Genomic DNA, 26,029 nt, shown 5'->3' on the forward strand with positions numbered 1-26,029 from the left:
TTTTTCCGACTCCTTTTCCGAGCGTTTACGTTGTACATCTGGAAAGGAGGGGGGAGAAAGGAGGGGGAAGCGGAGAGAGGAGGGTGAAGAGCCCAATCCCGCCCAGTCTGACCCAGTACAAACTACCGGCCTCCAGCTGGGGCTGGGAGAGGGGAGTGGAGAGGTGCAGCCCCCCCACGCCCCTTCGGGGTGGGGGGCTCGGGTTCAGCGTTCCAAGGACCCAGGAATGCCCCCCCGCCCACCCCCTCGGCGGGCGGGGGGAGGGCTCAGCCGGGAGTTTGGCAAACTCCTCCCCGCGTTGAGTCATTCGCCTCTGGGAGGTTTAGGAAGCGGCTCCGGGTCGGTGGCCCCAGGACAGGGGAGAGCGGGCGCTATGGGGAGCCGGACACCAGGGTCCTCTCTCCACGCCGTGCAGCCACGCTGGGGCCCCCGGAACAGATCCGCGCCGCTGCCGCTGCTGCTGCCCCTGCTGCTGCTGCTGCCGCCGACACCCAGGGTCGGGGGCTTCAACTTAGACTCGGAGGCCCCAGCTGTGCTCTCTGGGCCCCCCGGTTCCTTCTTCGGCTTCTCCGTGGAGTTTTACCGGCCGGGAACAGACGGGTGAGTAAGGAGAGCTGGCGGCGGGATGGAGGGGGTGGGGGGGACGCCTGGAAAGTGGGGGCGCGGCTGAAGTCTGGAGGGGACCAAGGCTTGAGTTTGAGAGGCGGAGTTTGGAAGGACTGGGGCTGGAGTTGGGGGCCCACGCTAAAGTTGGGGGCCTGCGCAGGACTAGGGAGGAGACAGGGGCCGGCGTGGAGGGGGGCCTGGAGTTAAGAGATCAGTGGGGAGACATGTGTGGGGTGGGGAGAGGACACGAAGCTGGAACCTGGAGAAGTCTGGGCAGGGGACTCGGGGCCAAGGGAGAGGCGGGCGCGTGGATGGAGAGCAGAGGGTCTCCGGCTGAGACCTGTGAGCCGCCGGGACCCCGGCGGATGCGGGCGCAAAGGGGGCGCGGAGGCCGGGAAGGGCTTTTTGGAGCGCTGGTGGACCTCAGGTCCCCGAGGGCCATTGTGCGGAGAGAAAACCGGTCGAAGCAGAATGAACTGTGTGTAGTGAGAGGGGAGTCGGAGACTGAGAGGGCCCAGAGGTTACATGGGGGCCAGCCTCATCTTCCCCTCCCCCCTCAACTCAGACTGGGAAAGACCCGGGAGGGGACGGCGGCTCTCTTCCCTTTCTCCTCGGTCTCCTACTCCGCCTCCTCCCCCAATCTCTGTTCTGACGAGGGGATCCTGGAACTTGGGGAGAGTGCCGGAACCCTGGCAATGGGGGCGCCGGGGCTGGGGGTGGGCTCCGCCAAGGGCGGGTGCTCGGATGTGTCGGGAGGGGTGTGTGTGCGCGCATGAGGGGGGTGGGCGGTTTCCCTCTTCCTCTAGCTCTGGGGAGGAAGAGAAAAGCTGGTTTCCTGTAGCTTGTGGGCTGGAACTGAACTGAGACCGGAATTCTGGGGCTGGGGTCGGAAGCTGGAGAGGCGCGGGCTCGCTGGGCCCAGGAGCGACAGACTCGGGGCATCAGAGATGAGGGAAGGCTCAAAGGAGGACCCTCATTCCCAGCTCAGCAGGGCGACCATCAGACCGGACCCTGAGTGCCTGGAAAATGGGGAGGCATGGGGAAACCGAAGTTGGAGCTGAGGCAACACTGGAACTAGGGTTTTCATTTAAATGTCCGGGGTTGGGAAGAGGGAAGGTAGCTGTTCCTGGGCAGCATCCAGGGACTCCCAGATGCCAGATTCCTGATCCTCCTCAATTATCCTCTTTCCCCTGCCTCTCTGGGCTCTGAGCTTCCCACGGCCCCCCACCACCACACTCGGGGGTTTGATAGGACCTCTGCCGGAGGGGAGCTGTTTTTACACCTGATACAGTTAACTGATCACTACTCATTTTCTTTAATTTTTGGAGAAAAGGATTAATCTAGCTATTTCAGTTGTGTGTGTTGGGGGGGGGGGTAAGTTTCTCTATTGTCTAGAGGACGTGGGAATGGAAAAAAGATAGTTAGGCCCTAGCTGTTGGTTCTGGGCTATTCAAGGTCCCCACCCAGCCCCCACCCCACTCCCCTGGCCTCTTGCCCAAACCCCATTGCATCACCCTGGCCTGGAACCTCTGCCAGACCTGGCCTCCCCCAAGGCCCCCTTAAACTGCTGCTTACCACAACCCTAATGGAGTCAAGAAGAGGAAGGGAAGGAGAGGTGGGGATCCTCCCCCATATCTGGGTAACCTTCCTCTTACCCTGCCCCGCACTTAACAAGAGTGTCATCTCCCTTTTAAAAGAGTCCTCTCAAACATCTGGACTTGCACATACTTCTGGTTCACGAAAAGCAATGGGAAAAATATCCTTTGGTGAGGTTTTTAAAAGATCTGCCTCCTGACCAGTCTGTGTGGGCCCTAGTCTGATCCCGCAGTCCCTAAAGCCCTCTTCTAAAACAGGACCCAGCATTTTCATCCCTCCCCCTTCCCCTTCCCACCATCTTTCCTTCCAAGAGAGCCAGGTGTCTCACTTGCACGCCCCCTCTCACTTTCTCTTTACAATACCCTCTTAGAGGGGGACTCTGAACATTCCACCTCCCCAGTGACCTCCTTCCACTGCAGCGGGACCTTCAACCCCCTCCTCCACCCAGCGGACCAGCATAGCCCTCGCCTGGGGCCATGGCTGGAGAGGGAGGGCCTCTGTGTTCTTGGTCCCTCTGCATCACCTCTCACCCTGGACATCAAAACAGCATCAAAGGGCAGGGTGAACACAAGAGAGTTTGCATGGTAGGCAAGGGCCAAGCCTTTAGTCAGGCAGAACTGGGTGTGCACCCTGGCCCCAGCACTTGCTCTGTGTGTGACCTGGGGCCTGGTACTTAAGGTCTTCGAGCCTGGTGTTCTTATGAAAATCAGACACCTAACTTATGAGGCTGTTCTGAGGACTAAATGAGACGATATAGATAAACGGCACCTGGCCCATAGAGGGTGATAAATACCTGGCAGGCATGATTTGCATGAGGTAGCTGTTTTTCGGTCCCTGCTTCTCTCCTCCCTAGATACCACCTAGTTCTATTTCCAAGTTTTCCCCCATTTCTTACTTGCTTTTAATATTTGCTTATAGCAGTTTTAGTAATAATAGTCCCTCACATTCCTTAGCAGTTTCATATCAGTTTTTCCATTGGATCATTACAAGATCTTTGTATTAGGCAGAGGAGACATAATTGCTCCATTTTATTATATATATATATATATATATATATATATATATATATATATATATATAGTGAAGCTTCAGGAGTTATAGAAGTTTAGAACTAGAATTTATTTTAGGGACCATTCAAGGGCAACCCATCACTTTATGGGTAGAGAATCCAAGGCTTGGAGAGGGAAAGTGACTTGGCCTAGGACAGTGGTCGGCAAACAGGGGCTCACAAGCTACATGCGGCTCTTTGGCCCCTTGAGTGTGGCTCCTCCACAAAATACCACGGCCTGGGCGAGTCTATTTTGAAGAAGTGGCGTTAGAAGAAGTTTAAGTTTAAAAAATTTGGCTCTCCAAAGAAATTTCAATCGTCGTACTGCTGATATTTGGCTCTGCTGACTAATGAGTTTGCCGACCACTGTCCTAGGACACAGACTTAAAAGGTGCACTAGCCTTAGTCCAGCTCTTTATTCCCTTCCGATACTTAGTTGGCATAGGTAGAGGCAACTCTCCCTCCTGGCCAGCCAGGCATTTTCTTTGGGAATACACTGTAGGACCCAGAGCTAGGTGTCCTCCTCTGGCCTGGCCAGGGCTGCTGTAGGACCTGCAGGGACTGGGCCCTGGTCCCCTTGCTTCTGTCCGCCCCTGACCTTGTCAGGCCAACAGAGTCAAACAGTAACCATATATTGAACAGGATCTTGGTTAATCAGAAGCCTGGCTGGGGAGATAGTGGAGAGGAGATAAATTGGCAACAGGGTAAGCCAGAACCCTGGCCTAGGAATCAGGATTCCTGGCTTCTGGTTCTTATGTGGAGAAGGATTCAGAGTGACCCTGGACATGTTACTTCACTTTTGTGGGACTTAGTTTTCCCATGGGACTCAGTCAGCAGGTATTTTTAATTAAAGTTTTTTTTCTTTATTTTTTTAAAAATTCAGATGATATCTTACCAGGACATTCTATACAAAAAGGGAAAAGAGGTTGTCCTAAAGGAAGATGAGGAGTGTCAGGACCAAACTGCCTTCCAACTCCATGTGGCAGCCCTGAGGCATCTACAAGAAAGTCCTCACACCAGTGGGTGCCCTCGGCCGTGCCTCCAGCGGTGGCATCTGTGTCTCCAAGAACCAGCTCTAGAGTTTCAGGGTTCTAAGGCTTCAAAATAAATTATGGCAATTATTTCTTCCCTTGAACTCTGTATTTTAGAAGGGATTATCTGCCCAACTGCATTTAGTAAGACATAATGAATTCCTTTTTCTCATTTTTTATCAGCTAGAAGTGAGAACAAGAAGACATCCATAGCTGCCAATCAGAGCTTGTGACCAACGTGAGATAGTCAGGCTCTCTGTATGAGTTGATATAATCCCAGCCAAAAGTAAATATACTTGAGGTTTTAATTAGCCTGGGCTGCCTTATCAGGTAAATGCATGTTTCCATTAGGCTTTCTGAAAAATTGAAAATAACCCAGAGTCCCTGGCCAGTGTGGGTCAGTGGTTACGGGGCACTGGCCCACGCACCAAAGGGTCTTGGGTTCAATTCTCGGTCAAGGGCACGTGCCTGGGTTGCAGGTTTGATCTCTGGCCCTGGTTGGGGCACATGCTAGAGGCGACCAATCGATGTGTCTCTCTCACATCAATGTTTCTCTGTCTCCCTCTTCCCCTCCCTCACTTCTACTCTTTCTGAAAAGCAATGGGAAAAATATCATTCGGTGAGGTTTTTAAAAGATAAAGAAAATAGCCCAGCTGAAACCGGTTTGGCTCAGTGGATAGAGCGTCAGCCTGCGGACTGAAGGGTCCCGGGTTCGATTCCGGTCAGGGGCATGTGCCTTGGTTGCGGGCACATCCCCAGTGGGAGGTGTGCAGGAGGCAGCTGATCGATGTTTCTCTCTCATCGGTGTTTCTAGCTCTCTGTCCCTCTCCCTTCCTCTCTGTGAAATATCAATAAAATATATATATATAAAAAAAAAAAAAAAGAAAGAAAATAGCCCAAGGACCTTCCATTGTTACCTTCTTGGACCCCTAAGGGGCCCCAACTGCTCCAGGATTTAGGAAGCAGGAACTAAAAGTGGGAGAATAAGGATAAGCTATGTGAAGTGCCATCCCTGACACCAGGTGCCTCCCTTGGCACATAGGCAGGGGCACTAGTTATTAGACTGACTCAGAGACACTGGGTTAGAAGGGCCACCGAACCCTTGGGTATAAGCCATGGGTGGCGGAGGCAGGTCTGGATCGGAGTCTGTGTCCCTTACCTGCAATGCCAGATCTGCTGAACCTTCATACAGCCACGCACATGCCCCTGGCCCATGAGCTCGTGGGGTTTACAATCTTTGTAAGGTCTCTCTCTCACCTTCCAACCCTGTCAGACAAACTCCAGGCTTCTTCCTTGGGCCATCCCAGGAGAACTCGGGCTCAGCTCCTCCTCCAGAGCCGGGCGTGTTGTAAAAATTGGGAGTGGGCCCTAGCAGGTTTGGCTCAATAGATAGAGCACCAGCCTGTGGACTGAAGGGTCCCAGGTTTGATTCTGGTCAAGGGCCCATGCCCAGGTTGGGTTGCAGGCTCGATCCCCAGTGGGGGGCATGCAGGAGGCAGCCAATCCATGATCCTCTCTCATCATTGATGTTTCTCTCTCTCTCTCCCTGTCCTTTCCTCTCTGAAATCAATATAAATATATTTTTTTTAAAAAATTGGGAGTGAGAACCTGGTCCCTTAGCCACAGCCTTGTGTTCTCCTGGAAATAGACTATCAGAGCTCCCCAAGACTTTGACATAATCTCTGCTCCCAGAGAGAGGGGAAGAGTATGGCTCAAGTCCACACGGAGCCAGTGCCTGCCCCTCAGCCAGTGCTGGCTCCTGGTCCAGTACTCTTTTCTTAAAAAAACTTTTTTTATTGATTTCAGAGAGAAAGGGAGAGGGAGAAAGAGATAGAAACATCAATGATGAGAGAGAATCACTGATCTCCTGCCTCCTGAACACTTCATACAGGATCAAGCCTGTAGCCTGGGCATGTGCCCTGACCAGGAATCAAACTGTGACCTCCTGGTTCATAGGTCAATGCTCAGCCACTGAGCCACACCAGCCAAGCCGGTCCAGTGCTCTTTTGACTGCCTCCTGTACCACAACTTTTCTGGGGCTGCCCCAGCTAGGGGAGGGTTGTACCCCTCTCTCCTCGCCCAGCCTAGGACAATGCAACCTCACCCCACCACCTACCTTACCTCCTGGGCCTGGTAACTGACCAGGTCACCATCCATCGCCCACCCCCCAGCTGTATGTAGTGCCTGAGTGAAAAGGGTGGGGCCCAGCTGGTGGGAGACAAACGGAGAAGTGAGAGGTTGGAAACAGACAGGAAGCCACAGGCTGTAAACATTTCCTGTCCCCAGAGTAACTAAGGCTGGCACCCCACCCCCCATCACTCCAGGAACTCTCTCACTCTCGGCACCCCCCCATTCCCCTGGACCCTGGCCTCTCCCTCCATTCTCATCCTCTGGACTGCTCACTCCCCACTCCAGTCCCTTGGAGCTGTTTCCTCTGTGGTTGCCATCCCCTATTTCTCTTGGACCCCACCCCTTTCACTCCTTCCCCACCCGGTCCTCTTGGAAGGCAAACCCAGCGTTTGTGACCTCTAACATAATCCCGCACTTGGATGCTCTTTCCGGGTAAGAAAGGCTGAAGAAGGTATCCTAAAACAGGAAGGAGTGGGTACTGGGAATGCTGAGGCTGAAAGAGGACAGGAATCAACAGATATGGAGAAGCCTAAGTTCTGAGATCCAGAGAGAGAAAACTCAAATATTGAAACCAAGAGAGCAAGCAGTCATAGGGGCAGAGGATCAGAGGTTGAGAAGCAGGAACAGAGGCAGGTATGGGAGGAGAGCAGAGGCCAAGGTTTGCAGGGACACTGGCCCAGGGCCAGGGCCAGCCCTGGTTGTCAGATGCAGTCCTCATGGAAGATCCTGGAGGAGAAAGCCAAGAAGACTGACTGCTGTGCAGAAGCCTCAGAGGCAAGGGACCAAGAAATGGCAGAGACAGAGCCCAAGATGGGAGGATTATCCAGGACCTTAACTATGACCACCCCATCACATAGGCCCCCCAGCAAAGGCAATCTTCTCCTCGTGGTTTCAGGGGGGACTGAGGGACGGTGTCTGGAACTAAGACTCCAGTGCAGCAGGGTCTGAATTCAGACTCCTAGAGATGGTGTGTGGAAAAGGGTTCAGGGGCTGAGAGAAAGACCCAGCCCCGGTGGGGAAGTCCACACCAGAGCCCAAGGAGAAGGCGGGCCCAAGCCCAGGGGAACGCTCTGTTTTCACCACCATCCAGCTCTTCTCTCCACTTCTACGGCCTGATTTCCAAGACTCACATTTTCCTCCTACACGCCCCAGGGCTGGGCAGCTGGACAGCAGGGCAGCCGGATGCCTGGGTCTTGGCCCAGAGAAAGGCTTTGGCTTGGGACAAGAGGGTACGGGCTAGGTGAGAGGACCCTGGCTTCCAGAGGCTGCACATCCAACCTTGGCAGGTCCGTAGAGGGATGGAGGCGCTGAGGCCAGAACCTCTGGCCCCTCTTTCCCTTCCCAGAACTGACTCTGGCTCCTCCTCTCTTTAATAACAGGGGAAGAAGGTAGGAGAGGAAGGAGAGTGATGGGAGGAGGGGAGGGGTTGTGTTAGTGACAGCGGCACATGGGGACCGCCTGACTCCAGCCTGTGCCTCTGGCATCTGTGGCATCTTTTGAGATATAAATACAACTCAGGGGGCATCCACCCCACCCCCAGCCAGCCCCTGGCCCAGAGGCCTGGGTCCTTCCTGCCTTGGGAAACCGAAGAAGGGCTAGGAACCTCCCTGAACTGCTTCTCCATTCCCCTCACAGGGTCAGCGTGCTGGTGGGAGCACCCAAGGCTAACACCAGCCAGCCAGGAGTGCTGCAGGGTGGTGCTGTCTACCTCTGTCCCTGGGGCACCAGCCTGGCACAGTGCACCCCTATTGAGTTTGACAGCAAAGGTAACCAACCCCCTTGGTAGGCCTGGGAAGGTCAAGGAGGGACTGGGGGTGGGGCCCGGGTGGGGCCTGGAGTGAAGGGGAGAGCCTGCCCAGTTCCCTGGCCACGTGCCCTCCCAGCTCTGATGGTGGTGCTCCAGTTCTGTGCAGCGAGCAGCGGCTCCCCGTGGCACTCACACCACGTTCCCAGTCCAGCCCAAGGAGGGCGGGCATGATTCAGAAACATGTGGCTCTCATTTCCCCTGAATCACCCACAACTCAGGGAGGCCAGGCCAATAACACAAAGACAGGGAGAGTCACACAGGCTATTTGATGCATTTAACTGAGCACTGACTAAGTGATAGTGCTTGCCAGGCACTGTGCTTGGGCTGCGGGGGGTCGAAGCATGATTTAGCCACTGCCCTCAAAGAGCTCAAGGCCCAGGGTAGATGCAGGGATAGAGCGGGGAAGACAGACAGAGACCAGAGATAAACAGTAACAACAGCTAACATTTCAAGAGCACTTGCTCTGTGCCCAGCACTGCTATAAGCACTTTATAAATATTAACTCACTTAATCCTTTCAACAACTGTATGAGATATTATTATCCCCATTTTATAGCTGAGGAAATAGAGGTTAAGTAACTTGCTCAAGGTCACACAACTAGTAAATGGTGGAGTAAGGATATGCGCTGCTGAGCTATATCTGGCTTCAGAGATAAGGACGGGGTGAGGGGACAAAAAGAGGAGCGAGTGCATAAACAGATGGAGACCGTGGGGGGTGGGAGATAAGATCATGAAACAGATGGGTTTGTGTGTGTTTTTAACCTGAAAGACAGGTAAGAATCAGAGGAATAAAAAAGGATGTCCTGTATGATGTATATATCCATACCCCATGGACACAGACAATGGTGTGGGGAAGGCGGTGGATAGAAGGGGTCCATGGGGCAGCAATCCAGAGATGTGAGAAAGATCAAGAAAAGAACAAGGTGCTTAGAGATACGGCCCAGGTACAGACAGAGAAGCGCAGCCAGAGGGTTACCATTCTTCCCCCACTACCTCCTGCCCCGACCTCACTGCAAGCACCCTTGGCCCAGCTGGACCAGAGCGAGGCAACTCCAGAACCCCAGGAGTGTGCCTAGAGGAGGGGTGAGTCAGGCTACACAAAGTAGAGTCTGAAGACCCTTTGTCATTCCCCTCCCAGTTAAGTCCTGGGCTTTAGGCTTGCAAGTGCTTGGGCGCCCCCAAGCTGAGAATAGGGGCTGTGCTGGGCTCGGGTGCCCACTACCCGCATGACTCCCTTTCTCCCTTCCCCAAGGCTCTCGGATCCTGGAGTCCTCACTCTCCAACCCAGAGGGAGAGGAACCTGTGGAGTACAAGTCCTTTCAGTGGTTCGGAGCCACAGTTCGAGCCCATGGCTCCTCCATCTTGGTGAGGGGCCAGCAGGCTGGGGTGGTGGTGGCCAGGGTAGGGGCGTGGTCGGGCACAATGGAACACAGGCCTGGAGGGCGGAGAGGGTTTCTGTTGGTCTAAACCTAAGGCTGCCTCCTCCCGGGCCTTCCCAGGCCTGTGCTCCGCTGTACAGTTGGCGCACAGAGAAGGAGCCACTGAGCGATCCCGTGGGCACCTGCTACCTCTCCACAGACAACTTCACCCGGATGCTGGAGTATGCCCCTTGCCGCTCAGGTAGGGCAAGAGCGGGCCTGCGCCTTGTCTGCCTTCTCCGTATGAGTCGCTAAACCCGCACCTTATTCGTCTTGTGCTTACTGTCCGGTTCAGGGCGGCCCTTCCTCAGGGTCCTCTCCCACCTCCTTCCCCAACCTCTCTTCTTTCCTGCTTGGCCCATCTGCGTGGGCCTCCTTCCCACCACCTTCTCCCTCACAGATTTCAGCTGGGCAGCAGGCCAGGGTTACTGCCAAGGTGGCTTCAGTGCTGAGTTCACCAAGGTGAGAGGGTGACCTGGGAGGGACGTGGCTGTGAGGGGTGGACACAGGGGGATCAGGACCATAGGTAAACTCACCTCCTTCCCCCAACAGACTGGGCGTGTGGTCCTGGGTGGACCAGGGAGCTATTTCTGGCAAGGTAAGTCCTGCTGTGCTGACTCCTAGGCCCCTGGCACAGGCCTGTCATCCCGCTCCCAGCCTGAGGTCACCATCTCCCCTCCTGCTGGCCATCCAGTTCTCCTCTCCCTTTGTTGAGACTTATGTGTCCTCCTCCACCACCCTGCACAAGCTTGCCTTCCTTGAGCCAGACTTCTGAAATCCTACCCAGTCACACCCACCCCCAGTTCTCTCCTCCCTGCCCGTCCTCCTCCATCCCTCTCCTCCTCATCCCCTTCCCAGGCCAGATCCTGTCGGCCACCCAGGAGCAGATTGCAGGGTCCTATTACCCTGAGTACCTCATCAACCTGGTTCAGGGGCAGCTGCAGACGCGCCAGGCCAGTTCCTTCTACGATGACAGCTATCTGGGTGAGTGAGCAGGTGGGAGGAAACGAGGGGGCAATCTCAGGCGCTCTTGTCCTGTCCTCACACATTCCCCTGCCTCCTCTTTTCCCACTCGGGCATCCCCAGCCCCGCTGTCATGCTTGTCGTCTGCAGGCTGACTGTGAAGGCCTGCAGGGGTGGGGGACGGACTGGAGATGGGCCTGGGCAGATGGGTCCCCGAAGCAAGAATACTAATACCCACCCACCCTGTCCCCCAGGTTACTCTGTGGCTGTGGGTGAATTCAGTGGTGATGACACAGAAGGTGAGTGTGTCCCTAGGCTAGGGCCAAGGGAGGGAGTGGATGGAAACCCAGGAACTGAGACACTTACATTCTTGTGACTCCTTGTTTCCCACCCTTAGTCCACAACTTTCTCTTCTCTTTGCAGACTATGTTGCTGGCGTGCCAAAAGGGAACCTCACCTACGGTTATGTAAGACCCTGCTTGACACTCCCTCCCTTTCCTCCCCACACCCCCCCACCCCCGCTGGGGGCCTTCGACCGGCTGATCACAAAAAAAAATGTGCCCTAGATGGTTTGGCTCAGTGTATAGAGCGTGGGCCCCATACTGCAGGGTCCCGGGTTCCATTCTGGCACTGATCCGGGAGCATGCGGGAGGCAAGCGATCGATGTGTCTCACATTGAAGTTTCTCTCTCTCTGTTTCTCCCCCTCCCTTCCACTCTCTCTAAAAATCAATGAGAAAATATCCTCGGGTGAAGATAAAAAAACAAAAACATGCAGGGCAGTTTGTGAGAATTCCGAAAGTGGATCAGAACACGGGCTCTGGGGTCAGACCTGTGTTCAAGTTCTGGCACTTACTCTAGATGCATCCTTCTGTTATTTTTATTTATTCATATTCTACTTCATTCTGTAAATCCTTGGGCCTTCTTAACCCCTCTGCTCCTCATTCTTCTCTGCAGAATGGGATAATAATAGTTCTGACTCCAGGGCTCTTGTAAGGATGAAATGAGGTAATGCATGTGAAAGTGCTTAGTGAACTGTTGAGCAGTGTACAACTGGTAGCTGTTATTATTAGACCATGACAAGTGCTTTAAAAAGGTTACAGATAAGAGTGCCATAGGAGTTTGTTCAATTAACATTTATTAAAGCAAGGTAAGAGATAAGATGAATGAGACATCACACCTCATCTCATAAGGTGCCTCTGATCAACTATGTAGGATAAGACACATATAATTACTACCTAAGGGACAGCTACTGTTCAGGAGCCCCTCAGTGTGTCAGGCACAGTACACTCATGATTCTATTCAAGCCGGTGGGAGTAGATGTTACCATAAGTTGTTTAAGGTCACACGGTTAGTAAGTGGCTGGATAGAGATTTAAAAGCAGGTCTGTCTTATTCCAAAATTGGCGTCCTTCTTGCACTACGGTCAATTTCAGGAAGTGGGTAGGATGGTTATCAGTTTAGGGAGAGGAATAACCTCCTTTCCAGGCAGGGGTGGATCAGAGAAGGTTCTGTGAAGGGTCAGTGGAGATGAGGCGAGAGAGTATCCGATGCGGGAGCATGAAGAAAGGCATGGGGAAAGGGAAAAAATCAGGCCTGTTTAGCAGGCTCGTGGGCTGAGGATGAGGAGAAGGAGGAAGGGCTGAGCAGAAGCAGACAGGCTGGGGCCAGATATCCAGAGCCTCACAGAACCAGCGAATAAGTCGAGGCTTGGATAGTGGCTGCAGGGAAACACTGTGGGTTGTTTTTTATGTGTGTGTGTTTTTTAACCCTCACCCAAGGATATGTGTTTATTGATTTTTAAAGAGAGAGGAAGGAGCGGGGAGGGGAGAGAGAGAGAGAGAGAGAGAGAGAGAGAGAGAGAGAGAGAGAGAGAGAACATAAGTCAGTAGCCTGGACTGGGGATCAAACCCACTACCTTTTGGTGTATGGGACGATGCTCCAACCACCTGAGCCACCAGCCAGGACACTACTGTGGGTTTTCAAGCCGGTGGGGGTGGGGGGTCCCTCCTAGGCTCTGCTGCAATGGGGAGAGTGCTGAGAGGAAGAGACAGCCTGAGGCAGGGAGGCGGGCAGGAGGCTCTCCCGCAGTCCTGTGAGAGGACTCTCAGCAGAGAGCGGGGAAGAGAGCAAGGAGTCAAAAGACTTGGTGACTGACAGGACCAGCCACTCAGAGGGGAAGATGTGAGTGTGGTTTGGGAGGGCTGGAGGATGAAGAATGAGTGTGGTCATTCAGTTAATAATCATTGAGCCTCTACTACTTTAGGCTCTGGGGAAAAAAGCAAAGAACAAAACCAAGCTCCTGCCTGCATTGATCTTGCACTCTAGTGGGTAGACATGGGTAATAGACAGATAAATATTCGATCTGACAGTCATTGATAAGTGATACGGAGAAGAACAATGTTGCTGTGGGACTGAGCTACTGGCATAGAAGTAGGGATGTGAGGGCAAAGCTCAGGAGGGAATTAGGGGACAAGTAGTCTGTGTCTCCAGGGAATGCCTGCCTTTGGGTAGTCTGTACATATCTGCCCTCCGTCCAGGGGCTGGGAGTCCAGGACCCATGGGCATCTCTCCTCATTCCTAGGTCACCATCCTTAATGGCTCAGACATTCGATCCCTCTACAACTTCTCAGGGGAACAGGTGAGGACACCCCCAACCCCAACCCAGTTTGGCCCTCCGCCCACCAAGCCCCAGCTTTGACCCAATAAGCTCAGCCCCCTTCTCCCTGGAGTCTCTGACCTCCCCCATAGCCCCTGTTGATTCTGTTGATTGAGCCCCTAGTTCTGACCCAGAGCTGCTCCTCTGTCCTCCCAGATGGCCTCCTACTATGGCTATGCAGTGGCTGCCACAGACATCAATGGGGACGGGTGAGTAGTGGGAAGAGGCACACCATGATGCCCCTCCCAGGAAGGAAGAACGGGGACAGAAAAACACAAGGAGTGTTTTTCTCCAGGCTTCTCCCCTGAGTTCTCCTCACTGTCCCCACATCCCTTCGCCCTCGGGCAAGGAGAGAGCTGAGCACCGAGACCTCAGCTCTTCTCGCTCGGGTGGGAGGGAGCCCAGGATCCAGGATGCCCGGAAGTTCCTGGCACTGGACTGGGCAGGGGCGGTGGCCAGGCAGGGTGTCAGGATGCCGGGATTGTTCCCCTGCCCCCAGGCTGGATGACTTGCTGGTGGGAGCACCGCTGCTCATGGAGCGGACAGCGGATGGGCGGCTCCAGGAGGTAGGCAGGGTCTACCTCTACCTGCAGCAGCCAGCCGGCATGGAGCCCACACCCTCCCTCACCCTCACTGGCCATGATGAGTTTGGCCGATTTGGAAGCTCCTTGACCCCCCTGGGGGACCTGGACCAAGATGGCTACAATGGTAAGTACAGAGAGCTGAGGAGGAGTCGAGAGTCAGAAGGGGTTTAAAAAGAGAGTGGCTAAGATACCCAGACCCCCAGTGTCTTCCCAAGATGTGTAGGTCTTGAGGCTTCGAAGAAATTAGAATATTGGGGATGACAGCTGGGAAAAATAGGATCCTGGGTTTTGGTGGTAAAGATTTGGACTCTTGGATCTGGGCCTGCTGACTGGTGTGTGTTGTGTGTCTTGCAGATGTGGCCATTGGGGCTCCCTTTGGTGGGGAGACCCAGCAGGGAGTGGTGTTTGTATTCCCTGGGAGCCCAGTGGGGCTGGGCTCTAAGCCTTCCCAGGTGCTGTTGCCCCTCTGGGCAACTGGCCACACTCCAGACTTCTTTGGCTCTGCCCTTCGAGGAGGCCGAGACCTGGATGGCAACGGATACCCTGGTGAGTTGTTCCCTAAGCCCTGTTCCACTTACAATCCCCTGGGCTCTGGCCCCTTAACCCCTCTCTGCACGTTCCTGAGGTCCTTGGGTGCAGTTCTGGGATACTGCCACCAGGTGGCGATGTTCCCTCACTTCGGCCTCCTCGAGCAATGAAACTAGAAGGGTTAGAAAGGAAGGATCCTAATTTGGGGCTTGCTGTAAAGGATAGTTTCTTACTTCTTGCAGATCTGATTGTGGGGTCCTTCGGTGTGGACAAGGCTGTGGTATACAGGTATGAACTCCAGGATGGGCAGCCTGGGAGAAGTGGAAACTGGGGCGTTCCTCAGTAGGGCTGACGTTGGGAAAGTGTACAAAGGATGGGGATCCTGGGGCTTGAGCATCAGCTTCTTGCCTGGGTTCCCCAGGGTCTTAGTTCTATTGTCCCCACATCCACTCTTGGCAGGGGTCGCCCCATCGTGTCTGCCAGTGCCTCCCTCACCATCTTCCCTGCCATGTTCAACCCAGAGGAGCGCAGCTGCAGCTTGGAGGGGAACCCTGTGGCCTGGTGAGCTGGGGCCCAGGAGATTGCAGGGGCCAGTCTGGGTGACCTTGGTCTGTGCCTTGGAGGAAGGCAGGGAGGCCAGGTCTGCAGCAGGGGGCAAGTGAGGGTGTCCTAGTCTGGGTCTGTCTGGGAGATAGGCAGAGGACATAGGATCCCTGTCCAGTGGGTACATCAGCTCTCCCCTTGGTCTTCCTCCAGCATCAACCTTAGCTTCTGCCTCAACGCCTCTGGAAAACACGTTCCTGATTCCATCGGTAAAGGAGATTCCCTGAATCGCTCGGGCACTGGGAGGGGAAGGAGGGACTGGGGACGTGGGCACTGCCCTTCTCTCTGAATAGATGGAGAGGGAGAGGCAGAATCTCCTAACAACCCCCCCCCCCGCCCCCCACTGCAGGCTTCACGGTGGAGCTCCAGTTGGACTGGCAGAAGCAGAAGGGAGGAGTACGGCGCGCGCTGTTCCTGGCCTCCAGGCAGGCAACCCTGACCCAGACCCTGCTCATCCAAAATGGGGCCCGGGAGGACTGCAGCGAGATGAAGATCTACCTCAGGGTACGGCCTCCAGGGCAGGTCTGGATGGGCCTGGGGAGGGTGGCCATGGAGAACTGGGGCCTCTCCTGAAGGGAGAGAGATTGGGAGGTTCCAGGCAAAGGCTCGGGACTTTGGTGGAGCTGAGGAGGGGGACCCTTCTGTCAGAGCTGGGAGCCAGGCTGCCAGGGCCTCTGAAGCAATGAGGATGGTCACATTTGGACCCCTGAATTCTCGAAGGCCTTGAGTGGACAGAAGGAAACATGAGAAGCACTGTCCCCTGACTTTGTGAACCCTCTCCCCTGCCCCAGAACGAGTCAGAGTTCCGAGACAAACTCTCCCCGATTCACATCTCCCTCAACTTCTCCCTGGACCCCCAAGCCCCCGTGGACAGCCACGGCCTCCGGCCAGTCTTACATTACCAGAGCAAGAGCCGCATCGAGGACAAGGTGAGGACAGGGTGGGGGGAAGCCAGGAGGAGAGGGGCCTGGGCACCTTCGGCAGGACCCTGTGGGGGGAGCCGACCTACAGCCCAGGAGAGGTTCTAAACTCCCTCTCTGACGGCCTCCCTGCTTCCCAGGCTCAGATCTTACTGGACTGTGGAGAAGACAACATCTGTGTGCCAGACCTGCAGCTGGAAGTGTTTGGGTAAGTGAAGACGAACATCGGGCTGAGGGTTCCAGATGCCACGGTCTGGAAGCAGGACACATGGAACCTGGAAGGCCCTGGCACCTGAAAAAGCACAACAGGGACATACTAGCTAGCTGTGTGACCTTGGGAAGTTACTCAAATTCTCTGAGTTTCCGCTGCTTCATCCGTGTAGTGGGAATAATAGCATCTATTTCCCTCGCCTTTTGGAAGAAGTAAATGAAACAATTTACAAAAAGCAGCTAGTCTAGTGCCTGCCATAGAGTTGGAACTCAGTAAATGGTGTCTGTTATTATTATATCATATTGTTGTCCTGGTTTGGAGATGAATTCCCATGTCCCTTACCTTGTGTGCCCCCTCCAGGGAGCAGAACCACGTGTACCTGGGTGACAAGAACTCTCTGAACCTAACTTTCCACGCCCAGAATGTGGGTGAGGGTGGTGCCTATGAGGCTGAGCTTCGGGTCACGGCTCCTCCAGAGGCTGAGTACTCAGGACTCGTCAGACATCCAGGGGTATGAACGGGACTGTCGGGGGTTGGGGAGCAGCCCTGCCAGAGGGGCACCAAAGCCTTACCCGCGCACCCGCCCCACCTCCAGAACTTCTCCAGCCTGAGCTGTGACTACTTTGCCGTGAACCAGAGCCGCCTGCTGGTGTGTGACCTGGGCAACCCCATGAAGGCAGGAGCCAGTGTAAGTCGGGCAGGAGAGAGGACCTGAGGGGCAGTGGCCAGCCCGCTCAGAGCAGTGCTGTGGGGCAGGGAAGGAGGGCTGGGACTGGGATAAGGCAAAGGCCCGACCTAACAGCCTTCCTGACCTCCTGCCTGTCCCGCAGCTCTGGAGTGGCCTTCGGTTCACAGTTCCTCACCTCCGGGACACGAAGAAAACGATCCAGTTTGACTTCCAGATCCTCAGGTAGGGTGCTGGGGCGGGAGGTGGGGGGGCGGGGGGGGTGTTGGGAAGCGGGGCCTGTGCCAGCGGACTCCTCTCTGGCTGGGCTCCAGCACCAGCTCAGTCTCTCCATCCCACAGCAAGAACCTCAACAACTCGCAGAGCGAAGTGGTTTCCTTCCGGCTATCGGTGGAGGCTCAAGCCCAGGTCTCCCTTAACGGGTCAGTGCCCAGGGGGCAGGGGGCCTCACTGGGAGTGGGGAGACTTCTAGGAAAGTATGCATACAGCGTCCCTTCCACTGTCCTCTAAAAACCACCTTCCTTCTTAGTGTCTCCAAACCTGAAGCAGTGCTATTCCCAGTGAGCGACTGGCATCCCCCAGACCAGCCTCAGAAGGAGGGGGACCTGGGCCCTGCTGTCCACCATGTTTATGAGGTGAGGAGGGATAGAGGCAGGGAAGACAGGGACCAGGAGGGGTGGGGCCACAGTGCATGATCGGGAAGGAGGAGCTGGGATAAGTGACAGATGGCTGGGAGCAGAATGAGAGAAGGAAAGGTGCGTGGAGGGAGGAGGAGTGCTATGTAAGGCCTGGGCAGGGTCAGCTGGAGATACAGAGAGGAGGGACGGGCCAGTTGAGTGACTTGGGAGGGATTATGGAGCTACCTCGAAGGATATTGGTTGGAGAGGATTTCGTCTCTGCCCACTGCTTTCCTCTTTAACTCTTGAGACCGGAGACTCGCAGCAGGTATGGGGCCAGGGTCTCGATGGAGCAGGGTTGTTCCCTTCCTTCTCGCGATGACTGTGCTCTCCTCTCCTCAGCTCGTCAACTGGGGCCCCAGCTCCATTAGCCGGGGCGTGCTGGAGCTCAGCTGTCCCCAGAGCCTGGAAGGCCAGCAGCTCCTCTACATGACCAGGTTCACAGGGCTCAGCAACTGTACCTCCAGCCACCTCCCCAACTCGGAGCACCTGGAGGTGAGGCCTGGAGACAGGTGGGGGGTGGGGAACCAAGGCTGAGAGGTTTGGGGAAGGTCACCAGGGGCCTGGAAGAGCGGGATGAGGATGTGCCTGAAGCTAGGACTGAGGCCATGGGAAGGGCGTCCAAAGGCCACAGACACCTCGAGGCCCTAGGCAGGAAAAAGACTCTGTTATGCACCGCACTTCTGTCATTCTACCTGAAATCTCCCCCCTTATTTCAGCCCTGGCACGCTCTGAGAACCTAGCTCCAAGCCACCTCCTCTGGGAAGCCTTCCAGTTCTGTTCCTCTGGGCTCCAGAGGAACAGTCTCGCTGTCCTCCTGCATCAGAACCTGAACCAGATCGTGGGGAGCCTTATGTTTACTCATTAACAATATTTAATTAATTGAGTGCCTTCCATGAACCCTGTTATAGGCTCAGGAAATATCACACTGAACAAAATTAACAAGGTCTCCACTCCCATGGAGCTTACATTTTAGTGGAAATAAAAATTAAAGAGAGAGATTAACCGGTATTGAAACGTGATAAAAGCACAGCGCTAACTTTCTGAGTGGGAAGCGAACTGGAGACTGACCCATCAGGAAAAAAACCTGGAGGCCTGAAAGATAAGGATGAACCTATTTGTGAAGACTTTGGGGAAGAGCATTCCAGGAAGGAACAGCCAATGCAAAGGCCCTAAGGCAGGGACAGGGACCTAAGTATTTATTTACACATCTCTTCCCTGTAAACTCCAAGGACCAAGTTCATTTCCATGTTTCACACTGAGCTGAGCTTGGTGATTGCCACCGGAGGTGGTCAGTGGAATGAATAAAAGAACAAATGAAGCTGTTCTGGGCCCAGGTGCAGGCTGACCTAGATGCTGTAATGAGGTGGAAGAGGCAGCTAACAGTCCCTTTCCTCTTCCAGCTGGATCCCGAGGGCTCCCAGAACCACAGGCTGCAAAGACGCGAAGCTCCAGGCCAGAGCCCTGCCTCTGGGCCTCAGATCCTGGTAAGTCGCCCTGGGAATGAGGTCTGGGCCCAAGCGCTGAGCACCTGTTTGAGTTCTCAAAGGGCAGAATTCCAGGTTCAGGCTTCCTCGTTCTTCCCAGAAATGTCCAGAGGCGGAGTGTTTCAGGCTGCGCTGTGAGCTTGGGCCACTCCACCGGCAAGAAAGCCGAAGTCTGCAACTGCATTTCCGAGTCCGGGCCCAGACCTTCCTGCAGGTAAGGGAGCTTTTCCTCAGCCCTGAACCCGCCTTTGGATCTGCCTGGACTGACCCTCCCTTTCCCCACTGTCCTAGCCGCATCCTTTGGGAAAGGGGCCCCGGGCATTCCCCTCCCCTCCTGCCCTTGTTTAAACAGAGCAGTGTCCTTGGCGCCACCTAGTGGCCACACTGAGAAGAGTGACAGCTTCCCTTTCCTGGCCCATTCAAAGAAGGTGGTAGGGCTGGAGGGTGATCCGTGTGCAGAGAAGGTAGGAAAACAGAGATGGAAGATGAATCTCTAGGGAGAGACAAGCAGATGTAAGAGTAGTAAATAAAGAGCAGTCATTTATGAAGTGCACACTAGGGGCCAGGTATTGTCCTGGGTGCTTAACCCACATGAATAATGATTTTTTAAAATTATTTTTTATACTCAATCATCTAATTATGTATTATTTCGTTATAACTATTCAATTACACATTTATTATCTCACGTAAGGGACACAGAGATTCAGGAGAGAATGAGCCCAAAATAGAGCAAGATCAGACCTGAACCAGACCATGGGGAGCCTTATGTCCTCTATATCCCAAGGAGAGGGGTGGGGGGACTGCCCTGAACACCTTTCCTCCACCCACAGCGAGAGCACCAGCCATTTAGCCTGCAGTGTGAAGCTGTGTACGAAGCTCTGAAGATGCCCTACCGAATCCTGCCTCGGCAGCTTCCCCGAAAGGAACTTCTGGTGGGTCCAGGGCCAGAGGTCTGGGCCAAGGAAAATGGGGTCAGAGTGCTGGGCCGGGCACTAGGACTGGGACATCGATGGGGGATGGCCTTATGATTGTAACAAATATTTGTTGAGCATCTACTATGTCCTGTTCCAGGGATATAATGATAAGCCAGATGGACAGGGCATCTTTACTCCTAGAGTTCATGGCCTCGCAGGCACTAAGAATACAGTGTGTGAGTGCCAGGATATTTGTGGGAACACATCATAGGGACACTAGAACACAGTATTGCAGGGTCAGGAAAGGCTTCCTGAAAGAAGTGATGTTTCAGCTGAGGCCTGAACTACCAGGCTAACCACTCAGGAAAGAAATGTTCCCTGGAGAGAGGAAACTAGCAAGTGCAAAGGCCCAAAAGTCAGCGACAATAACGCGCTTTTTAAGAATTTAAATTTTGAAGTTCAGAATTCTGTTAGCCCAAGATGGGAGGTGAGAGGTGGGTCTAGGTCCAATGGCAAGTGGGAACCAAGTGTAGGTGGGAAGGGCTAATGGCTTTCCAGTGACCTCGCCTGCCTTGCTCCCTAGGTGGCCACAGCTGTGCAATGGACCAAGGCAGAAGGCAGCCACGGTGTCCCACTGTGGATTATTATCCTCGCCATCCTCATCGGCCTCCTGCTCCTCGGTCTGCTCATCTACATCCTCTACAAGGTCCGACACATCCTACCCTCTCATCAGGTTCTTCCCTTGACCCAGCACAATCCCAAGCATCTACCTCCAAACCAATGCTCTAGCCACATGCCCCACCTGTGCACTGGCCACAGGCATCCCATCCTGACCCTGCCTGCAGGACCCTTCCCTTCATTCTACAGCCCCTGTCTTAGAAAGAGTCTCTTGAATCAACCTGATAAGTTTGCCTCTACTTGCAAAATCAGTGTTACTCGCAGGTGGCAAATTTGGCATTTGTGCTGTCACTTCCTCCAAACACCCATGGTAGCTATCACCAATTGGTCAGACCCTAGCAGTGGCCTCAGAATCCTCCTCCAGAGGCAGCCAATGCTAGGCAGTCAGACTTGGAACTTGAATTCAAACGTATTTGCTATTCCTGGCTCACCTGGGGGCACTTTTATGGCACTGATGAAAGATCCCTTTATACCAAAGCACCCCCAGCTTTAGCCCTCCTGGCCCATTGGACCTCTTGGAGAGGTAGACATGACAGCTTGAATTTAGGCCACTTTTGCAAGATAGGGAGATTGGAAGCACTAGAGAGTCCTCTTCATTCCCCCTTGGCATAAGATCTGGGGAGAAATGGGAGCCACAGTATCTAAACTCTCCCTCCTTTCCCCATCATTAGCTTGGATTCTTCAAACGCTCCCTCCCTTATGGCACCGCCATGGAAAAAGCTCAGCTCAAGCCTCCAGCCACCTCAGATGCCTGACGCCTAATCCCAGACTCCAATTCTGAAGGCTCAGTCCCCCCACCCTCAGTCTACTGACGGGGAGGGGGCTGGGTGCTTCCTGAAGGTGCTGAGGGCCAGGGAGACGCTCCTCTCCCAGCCCAGAGACATACTTGAAGGGCCAGAGCCGAGGGGTGAGGAGCTGAGGATCCCCACCCCCCATGCACTGTGAAGGACCCTCGTTTACACATGCCCTCCCCATGGATGGGGGAACTTCGATCCAGGGACAGAGGCCTAGCCTCCCTGCAGCCTTTGCATTTTGGAGAGAGTTTCCTGAAAACAACTTGGAACCAGAACTGGGGAATCCACTCCCAGTTCTCTGGGCCAGACTTGCCACCAGGACTTCCTGTCCAGCTCCAGCCTGCAAAGATCTGTCCTCAGCCTTGCCAGAGTTCCACAGGAGGCCCCAGCTAAGAACCTGGAACCTGGGGAGTGAGACCTGGCAGCTCTGGACAGCCCCCACCTCGGTGGGCAAATTAGGAACACTAACTGTGGATGGTGCCCAGGACCAGCTCAGGACAGATCCCAAACAAGGATCAAGGCTGGCCCAGAACCAGCTCCAAGGAGAATCAGAACTCTAATAGGGCCAGATTGAACCTGGGGCCTGGGGTTGATCTGGGACCCAGACTCAGCCATTGATAACCTAACCAGGCAGATTCAAGACAACATTTGAACCTGCACCGGACACCTGGGCCTGGAGGCCCAATCCACCTCTGACTCGGGAGAAGTCAGGAATTGCCCAGGACTCTGAAGGGGCCATGATGGCAACAGATCTGGAACCTCAGCCTGGCCAACGGCAGGCCCTCCCAGTCCCCCAGAGAAAGGGAGCCCACTCTCTCGGGCCTGCAGGATTTGGCTTCTGCCCGCCAGCTGCACTGACGCTGCCCTTCCTCTCTTTGCCCAACCCTCCTCACCCCTCCCCTCGGCTCGGGACACCCGGGACTTATTTAAACTCTGTTGCAGTGCAATAAACCCGGCCCGGTGCCCCCACTGACCACAGCTGGAATCTCTTTTATACTTTTTCCAAACCCATCCTGGAACCAGACAGCTTGGTGGGTAGGAAAAGCCTGTGTTTCTCACAGCTTCTTTCCCCGGGGGGCCAGGATTATAGCCCCCAGGAACTGGGTAACTTGTTTTGGGGTTCCCTTCTCTTAGGTGAAAGAAATGATGGAAGGAAGACTTGACCCCTGCCCATCTCTCAGCCCCACATACCTGGTCCCTAACACCTCCAAGAGAGAAGGAAAGAAACCCCTTCTCCTTGAGGGTTAGGGAAGAATGCAAAGGGGGAGGTCCAGGTTGAAGGTAGGAGAAGATGGTCCAGAAGATTCACTTGGGCTTCCCTAAATCAGAATAATGAAATGGGTTGAGAGAAAAAGCCACAAAACTAAATCAGAAGAAATCAGCTAGGATTTTGTTTTGTTTTTTTTATTGTTTATTGTATGGTGGTGGGTAGAGGGGGGGGTGTTAAATATTCTACATTACCCCTTTAATTTCTGTAAATAATCCTGTGAAGTAGGAACAATTAACCCCATTTACACAAGAGGAAATTGAGGTCCAGAGAGGTTATGTAACTTGCCCAACTCACACGGTGAGTGCCACAGCAGAGTCAAATTTAGCCTTGTCTGACTGTGAAAGCACTCCTCCTTAACCAACATGCCATAAGGTTCAGGTCTTTGAAGAGAAATGAAAGTGAGGGAGCCCCTCAAGGTCCTCTGTCTCCTTAAGGCCTGTGCTAACATGCAGCAAGAGAAAGGAGAGGCCTGTGCTAAAAGCTAATGGGATTGTCCATGTCATGCTAGACCAGAATTGAGCCACCAGAGGGCAGCAAAGCTACAAATTTATGGAAATTTGGGGAAGGGAGGCTATGAGGTCCATCTCGCCCTCTTCCCACACCACCAGGACTTTTTTTTACGGGAGAGAGAGAAACATCGATTTGTTGTTCCACTAATTTATGCATTCATTGGCTTCCTGTATGTGCCCTGGCCGGAAATCTAACCCATAACCAAGGTTCTAATCAACAGAGCTACCCGGCCAGGGCCAGGAATTAGTCTTATTACCTTGGGCTCCTGCCTAGCAATGCCAGCATCACCTCATAATCTCTCTCCTGAAAGACCAAGGTTGCTCCACACTCCGATCTGTGACTTCTCGATAATTCTGTACCTCAGGAACTTCTTCCCAGAGCCTATAAATGAAGAGGGACTAATGGGGAAGAAGAGACCTGATGAAGTAGAGCCACCCAGCATTTCCAAGAAGAGCAGCTGTGGCATAGCAAGGCACTGGGAATTCTCAAGGAAAGAAATCCCGTGCTCCCCCCTCTTGGGGGAGGGGTGGGAGTGGCATCAGTCAAACCTCATGGGTGAGATCTGAGACTTCTTACACTATTGTGAGAAGAAAGTGAGGAGGGGAAATGGGCTTTGAGTTTGGGGTTGGTGTCATGGGTGTGTCTGTGTCGTGCCTGTAGCTTCGAGTCTCAGAGAATGACAAGGTCTCTCACAATATAAGAAAGCAATTCCTTGGGCTCAGAAATGCTGCAGATGTAATCTAGCACCAGCCTCTCTGTCCCTGGACTGTCATTCTCAGGCTCTGGTCTGCTTCCCCTTCCCAATCTCCCAGCCCCTCCAGCTCTGTCTGCCTCCCACCATAGAGACTTGAGTGATCCACAGGGACTAGGGTGGGGGACTGGGAGGCCTGAGTCCTTTCTTTGTCTGTTGGTAGAGATGGAAAGGAGGCCCTGGGAAGGGAACAGAGCAGCTGGGGGTGCAGGGAGGGGGAGGGGCCCAGGAGAGGCAGCTGGCAGGCGGGAAGCTGATCTGGGGGTCTCAAGTTTCTTGACATCAATTAGAGCAGCCGGCCTGGGCTCATTAGTAGCCCGGGGTGCAGGGCTCATCAATAATGAATTCACCCCACACACTACACCCCCCCCCCAACCCCCAGCTGCCTGCAAGGTCACCCCGCCCTTTACCAGCTGCCTGCCCTTGGTAAGCTAAGACACCCCTGCAGAGACCTTCCTAACTCAGAGTCCCTAGGACAGTGTGGGAAGGTGGACAAGGCAAAGGGGTCTCTATCACCAATCAGCCACGCCTGGTTCTAGGAGTCCACCCAGGAGGAGAAAGAGTGGGAAGAGACAAGGAGGGGTAGATGTAGGGGGTGAGAAGCAGCCTTTGTGATGCTAGGGTTGGATGGCATAGTGGGAGGTCAGATCCAGAGCAAGAGGACCTCCTCTGATGGGCTCAGAGACCCACATTCTCCCCCAAGGCTAGACTTGAACAGCAGGGCCACAGTACCCTAAGATCTCTGGCATCTAGATCAGAACAAGCTCAAGGCATTGGCAACCCCAGTATTCTCGTGCCCTTGAGTTGGAGCATCTTGGCAGGTGCAGAAACCTCTTTCCTTCAAACCAACCAGATCAGCGCAGTGAGGGCAGGAGACTGCTAAGCCTCAGAAACAGGAACTTGAACTTCCTGTACTTTAATTAGCCATCTAGTCCCAGCTTCCCTGCAGAACCCAGGAATGCTGGTCCCCATTCTCCTCCCCTTGCTAGAGTCTTCTAAGATTCCAGTCCCACCACCTTTCCACCGACCTATTCCTTCCTGCTGCCACCCTCCCTAAATCTTACGTGTTCTGATTCCCAGTCACACCTCCTTTCCCTCCGTCTGGGGTTGGCCTGATGCTGGCTGCTTGGCATTGTGGGAAGGCCTCCTGCCACCCTCCTTCTTGGGGCAGGTACAGACAGGTCCAGGCTGCAGCAGCTGCATCTTCTCCAGACACCTCACAGACTCACAGACTCCAGTCTTATGATGGCGTCCCAGTTGTCTGCCTTCAGCCAAGTCCCTTTGTTGGTCTTTAGGGTACATCCAGTGTCCCATACTCCACCCTGCCTCTCTGGACATTGTCCCCAGCCCATACATTCTGTCCTTCCTCCGTCCTCCCCTCCACCTCACCAAACACCTCCCACCAGTCCTCTTCCATCCAATTCACCTTAGTGGGGAGGGCCCTGAGTTCAGGCCCTGGATAGATACTCCTATCCCCACCCCAACCCATGTCATCTCTACAAGGCTGAGCCTCAGTTCTGGATCTTCTGGTTCCCTAATGATCTCAGTTGCCAGCTTCTATTTCCACCTTTTTGGATCCATTGATTACAGTCTGTTCACTGGAACCTTCCCTAAGGACCTAGGCATTTGGATTCCAGTCACAGATCAACTTGGCAACCATCTTCAACCCCACAGTTCACCTGAGACCCAGCCCCCAGGTACCCTGTTCTGAGGTGAGAGAAACAAGTAGGACCCAGACATTCTCTGTGCCCCACCCCCGCCACCGCCCAGCCCATCATTTTGGAGAGGATCAAGGTGACCCACCCAACTCGGGGCCCATGCCTCCCCAGAGAACTTAGCCATCCTCCACCGCAGGTCAGCCCCATGACCAGACTTCCCGCCCTCAGACTCAGCCCTTCCCAAGGACTCGGGCATCTTAGTTTCCAGCTTCCTCCATCACCTCACACCGCCTTCCAGATGTCTTGTTCCCCAGCCCTGGCTGCAGTGACACCGCAAATCCAGGAGACCCGGGGGCAGCAAATAGGAAAGAAAGCGGGAGGGAGAGAGGAGCCGCCAGGACGCCCCCTCACGGAGCCCTGGGTGCCCGGATCCCCCCTCCTCCCGTCTTCACCTGCTGCGGGCTCCGCCCCCGCTCCGCCTAGACCGGCCTCTGCTCCTCCCCCG

At 54.3% G+C, this 26,029-nt stretch overlaps 1 protein-coding gene across 1 annotated transcript; it reads left to right on the top strand.

The window, feature by feature from the left end:
• Positions 1–356: 356 nt before the first annotated feature.
• Positions 357–22,313, top strand: ITGA5 (integrin subunit alpha 5). The gene is made up of 30 exons (XM_080659329.1): positions 357–600; positions 8,047–8,177; positions 9,470–9,582; positions 9,717–9,837; positions 10,036–10,097; positions 10,188–10,233; positions 10,494–10,619; positions 10,853–10,897; positions 11,022–11,065; positions 13,180–13,236; positions 13,411–13,463; positions 13,754–13,962; positions 14,193–14,384; positions 14,609–14,654; positions 14,826–14,927; positions 15,123–15,178; positions 15,319–15,473; positions 15,761–15,898; positions 16,030–16,097; positions 16,461–16,611; positions 16,696–16,788; positions 16,931–17,010; positions 17,127–17,207; positions 17,315–17,420; positions 17,805–17,957; positions 18,866–18,949; positions 19,050–19,163; positions 19,780–19,881; positions 20,447–20,569; positions 21,213–22,313. Exons 1-30 carry the CDS (start codon positions 374–376, stop codon positions 21,294–21,296), a joined length of 3,162 nt encoding a protein of 1,053 aa, XP_080515455.1. The 5' UTR covers positions 357–373; the 3' UTR covers positions 21,297–22,313.
• Positions 22,314–26,029: the final 3,716 nt, after the last annotated feature.

This window comes from Plecotus auritus (assembly GCF_963455305.1).
Source record: "Plecotus auritus genome assembly, chromosome: 3".
Classification (NCBI taxonomy): domain Eukaryota; kingdom Metazoa; phylum Chordata; class Mammalia; order Chiroptera; family Vespertilionidae; genus Plecotus; species Plecotus auritus.